General features: G+C 36.8%; 1 protein-coding gene across 1 annotated transcript in view; it reads left to right on the forward strand.

Moving 5' to 3' along the window:
* Positions 1 to 14,761, forward strand: part of LOC145669231 (uncharacterized) — a 66,222-nt gene that overhangs the window by 13,399 nt on the left and 38,062 nt on the right. The window contains exons 2-3 of the mRNA XM_081737559.1: positions 5,390 to 5,523; positions 6,664 to 6,862. Coding sequence (XP_081593685.1) covers positions 5,515 to 5,523; positions 6,664 to 6,862 — 208 coding nt within the window. The 5' untranslated portion in view covers positions 5,390 to 5,514. The remainder of the gene's footprint in view (positions 1 to 5,389; positions 5,524 to 6,663; positions 6,863 to 14,761) is intronic.

Below are 14,761 nucleotides of genomic sequence, written 5' to 3' on the forward strand. Positions count from 1 at the left end.
GATCAAAGAGGCGTCAGCACCTGTATCGAGGAGGGTTTTAACTGGAATGTCATTAACTGTTGTTTCTATGTACGCAGAATAATTTCGATCATAAGCGGTGACAAGTTCCCTTTCATCATTATCTTCCTCTACATCACTTCGACCGTCACTATCTAAGATATCGTCATTTGCGAATGTATAATTCCTAACACGGAGAATATTCGGGGAATTTATGAACAAGTCGTCTTCGATGGACGCGACCCCTTCGTGCCCATCGGATCTTAGTTTCCCTGCTGACTATGACTGAACGTGTGCCCACCATCTCGCTCGGGCGTGCACTCGCGCCAATTTTGCCGTTCATTATTCGACTGGAAATTGAAGCCAGGTCTATTGTTTCTATTATTGCTGTTGTTTCCCCTTCTCCAATTGAAGCGATTCCCAAAGTCACGAAAATTATTGTTACTGCGTTGTGGCCTAGTGTCGTGATTTGATCGTTCATTCCTCCCGCGCGCATCATTCGTGAATAGCTGTTGGCGCCTGTTCTCTCGATCGTTTCTCCTAAAATTGCTTTGTTCAGAATTTCTACTGTTATGTAGATTATTGGTACTACTATCAGACCTCTCTCTAGTCGGTCTGCTATACTGTACCCGAACCGCCTGGTACGGTTTATTACGGTTCTCATAACTGTTACCTTCGCGCTTATAACCTTTTTTGTTCGGCAATCGTAAAGATTCAAGACGTTTGACACTAGCAATAAATTGTGCAAAATCTGTGCATGGATAAAACGCAAACATTTTCCGATATTTGTATGGCAACGTAGGTACAATACTAGCTAATATCTTCGCCGGCGTGGTTTCAGGATTCAAATCACTTAATGCGCGATATTGAGTGGTCGCAAATTCTAACACTGAACCGTGCACTCTTGGGTCAAAGGAAGTATTTCGCAACGCGGTCAGCCTACTTACTACAATTGCTTCCGATTCAAATGCGTTAACTAAAGCATGGCTAAATTCCTCGAAAGTGGTAAACAAATGTTGGCGTGTTCGAAACCACTCCAAACATGGGTTCTGCAGTAAACTTGGTAGTACCGGCAACACTGCGTCTTCGTGTACATTCAACAGGTCCAACTTGTGTTGTAAATCACGTAAGTATGAGCGCGCAGTTTCCTTATCTGGCATCCCACTATATGTAGGTAGGTCTCGTATTTCTTGGATTGTAATACGGCGTCGAGGTTTACTAGTTTTCGCGAAAAAGGCATTATTCTTCCCCTTACTGTTCGAGTGATCGGATTCGTAACCTTCACTACCACTATCGTACTCGTTATTTTCGTCAGTGTCTCGTGAGGAAGGGTCAGGTCCGCGACTAAACTGATTACTCCGTAAGTTATTCAACTCTTGCTCTAGCCTCAAAACGCGATTATTCACTTCCTGATTCACTTCCGCTTTTACGACTGTTCGCGTGGGGATATTCTGTACTTGCTCTATGACTTGTTGAATGGACTGAATGGTGTGCGACTCTAGTTTATCTACCCTTGCGGCGACGTGTGTAATTTCCTCTTTATTTTCGGTAGCTACTTTCTTAATTTCTAGCATGTCATCCCGTATTTCATTTATTTCACCGCGCTGTTCTCTTAAACCAAACATCGCTTCCCGCACGAATGTACCGTGGGTGTCAATGGTTGCTCGAAATTCGGAAATGCGCTCCTCTACCTGAGCATGATATCGGTTTGTATTGAGCTCTAATAATACCTGCCTATCTTTTGCTTCCTGAAACTAATCTTGGTTACTTACGCGATCTTGTACCAGCTCGGCCCTACAACTGTCAACCTGTGCCTGCACGGACTCATAATTTGATCTACACTCATTTTTATATTCCTCTATTTTCTCCTCCATGGCCTGAATACGCGTAGTGATTTGAACAATGGCATTATTAGTTTGCAAAACATCCTTACCAACTTGTTCCAATTTACTTTCTAAATTTTCCTTCAAACTAGCAACGTTTTCTGCCTGTTCTTGCTTTAAACTGACAATATCTTCCTTCAAACTAGCAACACTTTCTACTTGCTCTTCTTTCAAACTTTCAACATTCTCTTTTAAACTCGCGATTGTGTCGTTGAGCTGTGCAGACTGCTTTTCGAATAAAGCTGTAAGCATATTCTTTAATTCCTTGGATTCTGACATTTTGTAGAAAATTCAATAATCAATAATTAAGGAAAGCTAATAATTTCTCTAACTCAAGCTAAAGTTCACTCTATGATTGACTAATAATTTCTCTAAATGAACATAAACATAATAAACCACCCAATCAACAACAATTATTAAAGATAAGACACACTGGAGTAATGCACAAATTTGTCGCGTATGTTACTTTTTGTTTTACTTATAAATACCAGTGCAAACTAAAAATAAACAAGGTCACCGTATTGTAAATCTGTCCCGGGTTGGTTTCGGTACCAATTAAATAAATCTGTCCCGGGTTGGTTTCGGTACCAATTAAATAAATCTGTCCTGGGCGGAACAACCAATTAAATATACTATCGCTTTGGTGAAGGAGGTCACACAAGCTTATTTACGTCTTTTGTTCACATGAATTCTGAATTAAAGGTTTTCCCAATCATCCCCCTCACCTGGAAGTATATACATGCTTTGCCAACCTCTGCTTGAGCTTGTGAATGACTCAAGTAGAAGGATTGGTAACAACGTGTTTGGTCGCGTCCGAACTATCCAAAAAAAAATAAAGATTAGCAAAAAGTGTTGATTTTTACCTTTCTCGCCTGAATGAAAAGTTTGTCGCGAGGGATAGTTCACTACACAAGCACAATTAAGACTGGGTACGTTCCGCGACCTACTCTCGCGTCAATGTTTAAAACTAAGGACAACAACAACAACAACAAAAAGAAATAATAAGGGTAGCACAAGATTGAAATGCCGGGACTTAGTTATTAACTGTTCATATTTAACAAAAAGCAAAATTTATAATCTTACATACACTGGTCTCTACATGGGAAGTTTTGGTATCAATGTACACATGAACTGAAATGAACAACAAACATTAAACATGAGCATCGTAAGACAACATTCTCATCATTCGTATCAAACACACACATTAGAGTTCGTATTTTAAATGACAACTTTTCTTTATGAAATTTCCTAACTAGCTAAACACTGTTGAAGAATATTAAATTATATACAGAAAGTAATTAAACGCATGCGATTTTGCTTTGTGGTGGCCCGCTAATCGTACGTCTACATTTATTATTATTATTATTATTTTTAAGTCGACGTTCGCAATTAGTGGAAGGCGATGTAACTAGCGTATAAATCACAATTCGAAAAACACGATCACTCTCACATTAAACTGTTGATATATTCCTGGGTCCGGCGGATTTTGGATAATGCTCGCATGAATCACTCGCTGATTGCTCCTATCACATCAATTTACGTACTTACAGTTTCATTGTCCAAGGGATGGTAAGCTGGTTCCGTTATCTTCTCTGGCATGCTAAGTTCCAATTCGACAAAATTTCCTTATTTTTGAACTTTCCTTGATAATACTGCAACTATTGCATTCAGTCGTCACTCACACGTGTTAAAATTACTTGTCTACACCAACTAGGCATCGATGTTCTATTAAAATTGCACTTTTGCCAACAAAATGTCTCGCGGCTCGGGATACGTGGTGTACTCTTCAAATCCCAGATCCCGATTACTTGGCGCACTTCTTGATTGCACAAAGCATGTGAGTAGAGTATACTTGGGACGTAATACAGTTTCTGATTGGTCAGTAATTGAAAAGTTGTCCAATCACCACTAACTTTAGGAAATCACCGGAAATGCGAAATGATCCAGTAGTTTCTGGAATGTTCTCGAAGCTACACAACCGGAAGTTCCAATGTCTTCGAGACAAAGAACCATTGCTCTGCACACACACACATTCACAAGGAAAGTCAGTTTGTGGCGTCGAGGAGATGTCATGTGCTGAAAGAGCGTGATCATAGTTGCCAACTGCTAGGTTCATTACCCAAAGTCGATTATGAATTTAATAAAATGTGCGCATTAATTTTTCTTGCTTCGATGGTCGATAGCAAAATTAAGTGACTTGAGCACTTCCATACTTCAAGGTTGTGATAGGCAGCGTGGCCATTCCGTAGAATTGCCCCTTAAGGGAACTATGAAATCTCAGTGATTTGCCGGAGTACATGATAGAAGGAAAAGGTTTCCCAAACAGACGTGCCGGGAGCCCCTGAACAGAAGAATCGTTCAGGAATCCTGATAGAACGTCGACTACTAGTACAGCCAAAGCAACCGTTGTCCTATATTTGTACAGACACACTAAATAATCGATTGTCGGAGGCATGTCTACGTTCCTCTAGCCCGTTTACCTATGATACCTGCTCATTGCCGAGTACGTCTCCGATGCTGTCGTAGAGATTGCAGTGGTGAGACAAATGGAGGTCAATGTTATTGATGAATAAAAGTCGTTTCTATTTTTGAGACAATGAGGGTCATATATGTTTTCCACAGGCTTACAGAAAATCCCAAATGTGCTCACATTCATATATCAACTCACCTCTGGCCTATATTCAGAGGAATAAAGCGTAGCACACAAATCGTCGCATGAGAACCAGAGAAACGTTTTTCGTTTTCATGTTCGGACATAATTTTGAAAGCCCCTGTTGGTGTAAATGGAACGTAACGCCATCTGTTCTCCTTGTCGGTCATCTGTTGTAATGTAGCTCAATTACCATCTTATTAAAAACACATCTTTCTAAGAAAATAATATTTTTGTCTTCTCGCCTGTAAACCTACGAAAATGGAGTTACGTTCCTCTGGTTCTCATGCGGCAAAATGATGTCATCAGTTCAGGTGTCTGGTGTTATTCAATCACATTGTGGGGCCTCGTCATTCAGCAGAATAATGAGCGTTCCCATAATGTTAGGACAAGCAATAGTGCCCTGGCACGCAATATATCCCCCCTAGGTCTTTGGACCTAAACATATTGAGCAGATATGAGACATGATGGGAAGGCGCTTCACTGCCAGCGGACTCCAGCTACGACTACCACCCAACTACGCCAAGGTCTCAGCGGACATGGCATATCAGACCTCAGACAGATATTAAACATCTATGTGAAAGAGATATGCTTATGCGGCCGCTGGTACATATTATTAAGCCGAGTACTAGATGGTTTTATCGCTATGTATAACATGTTCGGAATGTTCCACTAGTGCTCAGTTGAAATCAGCACTATCTACTATGTCCTTCTTTTCGCAAAACAGCTTTGCGTCAGATTCGTGTTCTTAAACTTATTTCACCCTAGTATATATCTATCAGTACTACCCGAATTACATCCATCCCAGAGAGCAGGTGTCCACATCAATTTCATTATTTTTTCTTCTTCTCTTCTTCAGTTAATAGCTGCACCCTATATTTGAAAGCAAAACATTAATACTTTCTATTCAAAGCTACTTAAAATTTTGGAAGTAGCGCCTAAACTGGTTTGCAGAAATGGACTTAATTTCTTGAGTAATGAAGCATGGAAGAGGTAAGTTTTACATTTTCCGTTTTAATTTACCTAGAACTTAGGTTTCTTTGCGCATACTCACGTCGCATATAACCATTACTCAAATTTGTAATTAATTCGTTTAAAAAACTAATTAGTTAAATTTTTTTGTTACTTCTAATTTAATCAATAAATTTTTTAGACTTTGATCTTTCATTGATGGTATTTTAAAAATTCGTAACGCTTTAAAAATCTCAGAAACCACGTAAATAAATATTTCTGAGTTTGACGAGACATTAATTTTACTGTTTATTAATTATCAGCTTTGTTTGAAAAGAGAATAGTCTAGGAAAATTAGTCCTAAAAAGGTGGGTAAGATATTCCTAACACGTTTCATTTTTGTGGAAACTTTTATTTTGATGTTCTCAGTATATCTCGAAAAGTACCCTTCATTTGAGTTGTAGTTTTTTTTTTTTTTAGGGAAAATGGGAAAATTCCAATTTTTTTGTAATTATCTCGAAAATTTTGTAATTATCTCAATTTTTCGAAGAAAACAGTTATGAAGAAAATTGTAGTTTATAAAATTCTACACAAAAAAGGTCCTTAGACTTTTTCTTTGTAGAATCAATCGTTTCAAATAGACTGAACTCTGTTTTAAGAGTATTAGGATGACGTTTATAACTTGATATTGCAAAATATCTGGAAAAAATAAGCATCAGACGGGAAAAATGTTGGAATAAAAAGTTTTGAAGGGAGAAAACTATATATATGTGATAAAATAAATTAATACATAAATTGCAAATGAGCTGTTTAATGATGATCAAAATTTGAAAAATGTAATTTTCATGGAAACATCTAATTACTAACTTACTAACCATATATAAATCAACTGATATTAAGTGCTATTTTAGCGCGTGTAAATTTGGACCTCAAGAAGGAATAACCTACGTTGGATTCTCGTTTATTTATGCAATGTATAAATTTATATAAATTTTATTGATGACCCAACAATATGACATTTTCTCAAGAAAATCAAGAAAAGGTAGTTTTCGTGAAGGATGCCATCTACTTAAGGTTACTTTCTTTTAAGGTTTGATTTGAATCTCATAGACTTTCAGAGTCAAGTACAAAGAGTTGTGCGATAGACTTGCACCTTACATAATTATATTTTAATTCTTATAGGATTCTCTGCCGCTAACTCCTAAATGGTTGGATGTCAATTTACAAGTCTTCATCCTTTTAAGCGTCCTAGGAATAGCTGCTATAGTAGGAGCATGGTACCTCTGTATTAATCCTTGCATCAATATCTGCAAAATGGGTCGCAAAGTGGTATATTTCTGGATTGGCTACTACCAAGATAAGAGGAACAACGTTGACCCAAGTAAGTTTGTAATAGGGAGCTTACATATGAAAGCAACTTAAGATTTGAAATAACAATGTTTACTTCAGCGCAATATAGAGATGCATTCATGGGGGATTCACTGGATCCTTACCTTTCATCTCTCAATCTTGAAGCACTCTATACATGTCAGTATACGTTCCACAATTCTCCTGTCTAACAAGGGACATGTTTCGGTTCGAACGCGAGGATCAACATAAAACTTGGTAGACATATACAGGACTAAGTACTGACCACTGTATGGGGTATCATTCCCGTGAAAAAGACGTTTTTCGCCGACAGCGCCACCTATCCTTTGAAACACTAGCAGTTAGATTCCACGTTATAGGTGGTGAGTGAAGATCAGTCAAATGCGTCAGTGTATGGTAGTAAGCTCGAGTTAGTGTTAGGTGTGGTAGTCAGTGTGGAAAAAATGGGGCGGGCTGCTGGCATTAACTCCCTTCATGTAGTTGAGCTGTTAAAAGACGAACTAAAGCGCAGATTTAAGGATCAAACGTCAGTTGGAGCGGACGATGGGTCATTTGCGACTTTTTGGTGCAATTTAATTATCAATGAGTACGAAAATGAATTAGAAATGATACACACATCGACACTAGACAGAGATGATAAAGAAAATGTCACAGCACAGAAATATATCTATGATAGCAGTTCAGAGCGGGATGAAGACAGCAGTCCAGAGCGGGAACCGAGAATCGGGAAATGAAACTCCGAACAGTGAAATGTGAAATCATCAGCTTATTTGATGAAGGTCGTAATCGTTAGTGAATCTGACGTTTGATCCTTAAATCTGCGCTTTAGTTCGTCTTTTAACAGCTCAACTACATGAAGGGAGTTAATGTCAGCATCCCGACCCATTTTTTCCACACTGACTATCACACCTAACACTAATTCGAGCTAGAGCTCCGTGGCTAAGCGGTTAGCGTACGCGCCTTTGGCGTGGGAGGCCCGGGTTCGATTCCCGGCGGGAGCTCATGTGGTTCGGATTCCACATTAATCAGTAGGTCTACGTCTCATATAGCCTTGCTGCTGAACGGGACGTTAAACTCAAAATCAACTCAACTCAACTAATTCGAGCTTACTACCACTCACTGACGCACCTGACTGATCTTCACTCAGTACCTATAACGAAGAATCTAACTGCTAGTGTTTCGAAGGATATGTGGCGCTGTCGGAGGAAAACGAGTTTTACACGGGAATGATACCCCATACAGTGGTCAGTACTTAGTCCTGTATATGTCTACCAAGTTTTATGTTGATTCTCGCGTTCAAACCGAAACATGTCCCTTGTAAGCTAAAGGATACGACGAGATATGAATTGTAAGAATGAAATGAAAGGTGAAAAAATAGCACATAACACCCAATCCATGAGTGGTAGTCAAATCCGGGGGACGTATATCTTGTTAGCCGACTTTACACGCAGCTTCATTTTTTTAAAAAAATCACAGAAGGATGCTTGGTGTAGCCTAAAAATTAGAATTCATTTACTTTCCACATTCTAACTACATTCTTTCTTTTCAATGATAGTAGTTAAATTATATTGTAAAAAAATAGAAATTGCTCTTACAGATTATTGATTATTGATTCTTCAAACTTTTCGGAAATAATCTCTCTTTGCTCAAGCGTTCTTTGCTTCAGATGGAGGATAACATTAAATCAATGCTAGACTGATAGATACCTTGTTAATCATTTGTACTCCGAAATAGCTACATGTGTTCACTTACGTTTTGGATAAAAGTTCATGATTCTTGATACCATTAGATTCACGGTTTTTTTTTTTTTTTTTTTTACGAGCTTTGTTTTGCTACCTTGTGGAAAAGGTTTTTAAACGAAATGGATAGTCATGTGACAAACTAGATAAAAAATGTGCCTTCCGTTTAGAAGTTAGGTTTTAAAACAATTAACTTTCTTGAAACTGAAAAAATGTTGCTTTTGGCACTGTTTTCGGTACATGTAGTAAATGTATTATATGAAAGGTTGAAGATTTGCTTCTTCGAGGTAATGAATACATATGAGTAAACTACAGTGTTGTCAAAGAGCATTAGTAGAATGGACAGGAAAGACAGCAGAAAAACTACAATTCGGTGCAAGTTTTGGTCGAGGCGCTCTGGTAATTGTGTTCTTTGCTAATTTGTTCTTTCAGATGTACAAAAGTTCTGCTAGTTATATCAGCACCAAGAGGAAAGTGTTACGCCTCATTTACTATAATTGTTATCAGTTATAACCCAATACATACAAATGATTAGTGATACATGATAGTAAAGCATATTTATTAAACTGAATATGAATCTTAAGAATAACGGAATACATTTTTTTTTAAACTTCAGACCGTTCCCTTCAAAACTTTTAAGGACACGTTTTAGTTAACTTAAATAATGTTAGATCATAAAAACATTTTATAACCAGAAGCCTTTTCGTCAATTCTTCTTGAAGACAATACTCATAAAATATTTTGGGTTAAAAGACGAGTAAAGCTCAGCAATAATCAAATTTGATTTTGTGTCGAGAACCAGTGTTTCACCTTCCTCATATATTACATAAGATTCTTGCGTTAATCTGCGTAATGTATGGGTGGGCTACAAACCTACATGTAAAAGAATGTAAATGTATATTTAGCAGGGTTGGCAAAAAAACATGGTTTTTATTTTTTTAAAAAAAAATGTTTTTGGGTTTAAACATTTTTTGTTTTGTTTTGTTTAAATCTGTTTCTTTGATTTAAATAATTTGCTCTATATTTATATCACATATGGACAGAAGAAATAAGTTTGTTTCGCCTTGGTGTTATTATGCAACAACCGGTTATGCTGGAAGGGGTCACATAAGCTTGAAGCGGAAACGGAAGCTTACATCCGAGAGGAATTGTCCTCCATTTGAACTCGAAACCGGGACTAATTGACCACAAATGCAATACGTCTGCCGTCTCACTCACGAAGGACTCCTGATTAAAAAAAAAAAAAAATACATTGTACTGATCTTTACATACTTGTTAATGTAATTGTCAAGAGTCATTTCAGAACGACAAAAAGATAAACAGCTGCACAAGTGAAACCATAACATATGGACAGTCCATACAGATTTACATATGGACAATTTCAAAATACTGCAGAGTACAGAAGAACTAATTTAGTCCAAATTAGTTCACTACGACTTTTATTAGTCCAAGTTAAAGGAATACAACGACTTAATTTGCATATCACTAAGAATAGTGAATAAAAATACGAATTATTTGAGTCCACTTTGGCTCTGACCCATTTATACATAAATAGATACCAAAGGTACTTCTAGTTTCAATAAATGCCTCTCATGGGGTTTGTATGACCCCCTCCCCCCAAAAAAAATACGGTATTTTGATGTATTTTATCAATAGTAAACATTAATAAAACGAAACAATATTTAGAAATTTTCTTTGATTGCTATTGCATAACCATAATGACAAACTATAACAAAATCACACAAGAAACATTCATAAACTTATAAATAAAAAAAGTTGCTTTTGTAGTATAATCTCTGAGTAATGAATGGGGAATTTAGGTCTGAATATAATACGAATAATATACGGAAGTGAAACGTGATAACCCACAAATTTGTGTTCATCAAGGTTTTACGAACACTTACACTTTTACGAACATTTTTATTGTTTTGGTTTAAACCAGTTTAAAAAAAACAGCTGGTTTAAACCACCTTGGTTTAAACCAGCCAACCCTAGTATTTAGCATGTTAGCACCAAAAGGAGGCCAATTTAAAACATAACCAGACAAATCTGAAATAACACAGATTTCTGGACGGTATACCTGTCATGCTGCAAGTGCATTGTCCGATAAATTAATTGTCTAGTAGGGGTATCACGACATGCTGAAGAATGTGCAAATACTGTAACTGATAAAGTACTCTTAGTTCTTGGACACTAAAAAGCCTTAGGCTAATATTCCCATACGACCACAGTGTCGTTTGTAATAGATGTAACTTGGTCATGCCTAGTTCCTCGCAACGATACGACGTACACAACCATTGTTTTCGTAATTTCAGACGACCATGCACAATTCTGTTTAGACTAGATAATTCCAGTTGGATACCAGTTCTCTTCTGCAAATTCATTGTGCAATGATGTTCCGGGATGGCTTCCTTTTAATGCCACACAAACAATGCAATGAACCGCGAAGCTGAAAACTTTGCTATATGTTTCAAATGTCGAGGGGTCATGTGTGTTCGCTATTGCTCAAGTGCTACGAGCTCGTGTATCGGGCTTCTCTTGCACATGACTGCTCTTGCCTCGTGGGCGTCTAGTGGATTCTCCAGTTTCTCGATACTGCTTTAGCTACCATTGAGCTGTCCTTTACTTAATTTCAACATTCAACACTGTTTTAGAGGTACTATAGCTAATATTTACAAATACAGAAATTCCATCCTTTGCGTTCTTCGCCACAGTGAATGAGCACAACCCAAGTTTTATTCTTGTCTAAACATTCCACATTGCTAATATTTTATAAGAATCTGTGTGATTGGATGACAGAAGCTTTTAATAGAACGATACAGATATTTAACGAATCTTGCACATTTTTATCTGCTCTTGGGCGAGAAACCGTGTGGTTTTCCAGTTTTTCCGTGTTCTTAGCTACTCGTAGCGTTTAGAACAGCAAACACTGCAAACAGAGTAGTCCTTTATACGTATTATACATCGGAATATATTTCACATCCCTTACTTGATAATAGTGACTGTTTAGTTATAGCAAAATTATTCATTTTAAAAATATGTAAAATGGAATAAGTATAAAAAAGCAATAATCTTACAGATTTAATCTACTGCCGCGTATGCAAATTTAAGTATAATGAAATATAAATGAATGTAACAAAAGCTTAATATTACTAATTTCAAAAATGTAGAATGCAACTAAATATATTTGTACGATACGTGTATCCATGTTACTTGTATATGCAAGAAATCGATGAAAATACCCCCACCGCGATTCATTCATACTCCCTAATCTTCTGCATTTCCATAATCATTCCTCCTCTATAGATGAATATCGCTACTTAAGAGAAAAGCATTTCAAGGTTTAACTACTATCTTTCAGGACTCCAAGCATACTTCAAATTTATAAGAGTGTTTATATGTATGTTGCATTTAGAATAAAGCTAACTTCTCAATAATATGAATGTGTTGCACTGTAAAATGAGATATTATAACATGTTTAGCTCCCTCACCAAAAGGCAAATACAGTAAAAAGTATCATGTGTTAACGAAGGGAACTCTGCAATAATCGTAATAATCAACGTAAATAATTTTGATTTATGCTGTAAAGAAGTGAATGAACTGTTACTCACTGATGCAAAGCATATAAGAGAATAATAATAAAACTTAACCACGTGGAAAATTATTTCCCCTTAAGAACTTCTATAATTATCACACCACTACTAAGATCACTTTCTGGCATTGTTTTTATGCATAATTAATCACATTTCTAAGTTTACTGGAATAATATAGCATGTTTTGTAACCTGACAAAGACCTTTCAACGGAGCAAGATGTCATTTTCACCGCTACTCATGACGTACATGGTAATTGATTTCTACGAAAATTTGAGAAGAAATTAGTTATTTATTTGCATGCTCGTTTCCCGAAAGTTCCCTTTAGACCTTTTAGGTTTTTAAAATCCTATTTGGCCTTTCTAGGCTCAATAAAATTCAAAAATTCTGATCCAGTGAACATGAAATAGGACAGGAAATTATAAACCAAGGTTTAAACCTAGAAATCAGGGCCGTAGTAATCATATATAAGTAAAGGGATTGTTTTCTTCACAATAAAAGGAAGAACCCTATTCCCTTTATAATTGTTTTACATAAGTGAATAATGCATTTTCTGAATGTTATTTAATTTAACATGTACATGTATGCACCCGCATTCTACATGCCGGCATGGTGGGAGTAAAAATGAGTCGCTAGCACAGTAAGTCTTTTTAAGATGCCAGGAAACAGTGTTGCCACAGTCCTAGCTCTAGAATGGGCTGAAAAGTAGTACCAAATTGAAACAAAAAGGGCTGAATGCATTATTTTATACCAATGTAATACATGGCTCTATAACACGAAACTAAAAGAGGTAAAGTTCTTGAAGACCCTTCTCTTCCAAGAACTCAAATCAAGAAAATGCTCTATTTAAAAATTACTTTTTAAAAACATCCAGATAGGAGGACCCCGAACAACCGTGGAAGTAGATGAAACTTTTCTCGCATGTAAGAAATATAACAGAGGCCACAAAGTAAAAGGGAAAACATCATCTTCAGTATGTATTGTAAGGAAACCAAACGAGCCTCCATTTCAAAGTGACCAATAAACCAAAACAGTATTATGACCATGTATGAAAAAATATATAAAACGAGGAACAAATCAATCATCTCCGAGTTCGTGTGTAAACAGAACCTTATAATAAAATATTAAAATATAAATTATTGCACATTATTCTCGCTTATTTCACGACCAAAGGAGGATAATAGACTGTAATATTTGTTAAGTGTGCTGAATTAGGTATAATTGTACCCAGGCACGTAGCCAAAGGGGGGTCCAGGGAGTCCGGATCCCCAATTCGAGACCAGAAATGAAAAAAACAAGTAAGGATAAAACAAAATGAAATGAGAAAAAGAAGGATCGGCGTTAAAAATAAAGAAAAAATTACAGGAAGCTTTTGGTTACTCTTCCTTATGAGAAGATTTGTATTAGCTGCAATACATAGTGGTGAGGTGAGCGAGATATCCTGGAAAAGTCAGGGAATTTAAAATTCCTAGAAAAGTTACGGAATTCTCAGAATTTCTGCTACTGCCCAGGGAGATTTCGAGCTTCCGAAGGGATAGTGGCGCTGTGTAACAGCGTGGACATTTTTTATCATATTTTTTTTGTCATCGCATCCTTGTAGTATCGAACATGTTATTTCAAAAACAATTTTCTACTGCTCCTTTAACCTGTCATTTGGAACAGATAGTAGTTGACGGAATAATAAAAACAAAAATTTATATGGAAAGAAAGTTCTGTTAACAGAGAAAGGAACGTAAATATTGTAAAATCTTTTTCAATACGTTTTTTTATTATTAATTTACTCGAGATTTCTTCATAGTTTGCTATTAAGATACTTACCAATATATCCTCATTTTATTGTCCTAACAAACCAATATATGTTGTTAGTAAAGTAGTTGACATTGATCGAGCTTCTGGGCCTTCAGAATTTCATGTTACGCCCCCCCCCCTCCCCGTTACTAAATCCTAGCTAAATGAACCAATATGTGTTCCAGTACAATAGCTTAGAATGATCGAGCCCCTGGTGTCATGACCACAGTATTTCATGTCACGGATTTCCCCCCCCCCCTATGAAATCCTGGCTACGTGCCTAGATTAGGGAAATTTCCCTCAAACTACGAACACTGCACGTGTATGATTTGTGTAACCTATTTGTCTCACAGATATGGTTCCAGTGACCGTTGGCTTGTATAACCAGTGGTGTGAGTGCCCAATGGCTCCTATGACCAAAATGTGGGTTCTGTATCGTGTGGTGTCTATGACCTCTAACAACAGTCGTTTACTGCAATCAGTTATTTAGTTATAAGCGTTTCTCAGTAGGCGTTTACTTTTCGTCCACCCAACACATGAAGATTAAATTCCCTTCATAATCTTCCCTTCTCAACATAAATGAACAAAGGTATCGTACGTCTCTACGAGTCTAATTTTTTTCCTTAATTCTGATTGGTTATCGGACTGCAGTACAACAACCAGTCCTCTGCTCAGATCATAGACAAGTCAATAAAAGAATGGAATTATAAAATAGTTTTAAAAATTAAATTATGAGCAGTTGTATACTTGTTAATGAGATATGTTTTCATACACTGAGAAAAAAATGTAGGTG

This window comes from Thermobia domestica, chromosome 13 (genome assembly GCF_964235325.1).
Source record: "Thermobia domestica chromosome 13, izTheDome1.hap1.1, whole genome shotgun sequence".
NCBI classification, from domain to species: Eukaryota; Metazoa; Arthropoda; class Insecta; order Zygentoma; family Lepismatidae; genus Thermobia; species Thermobia domestica.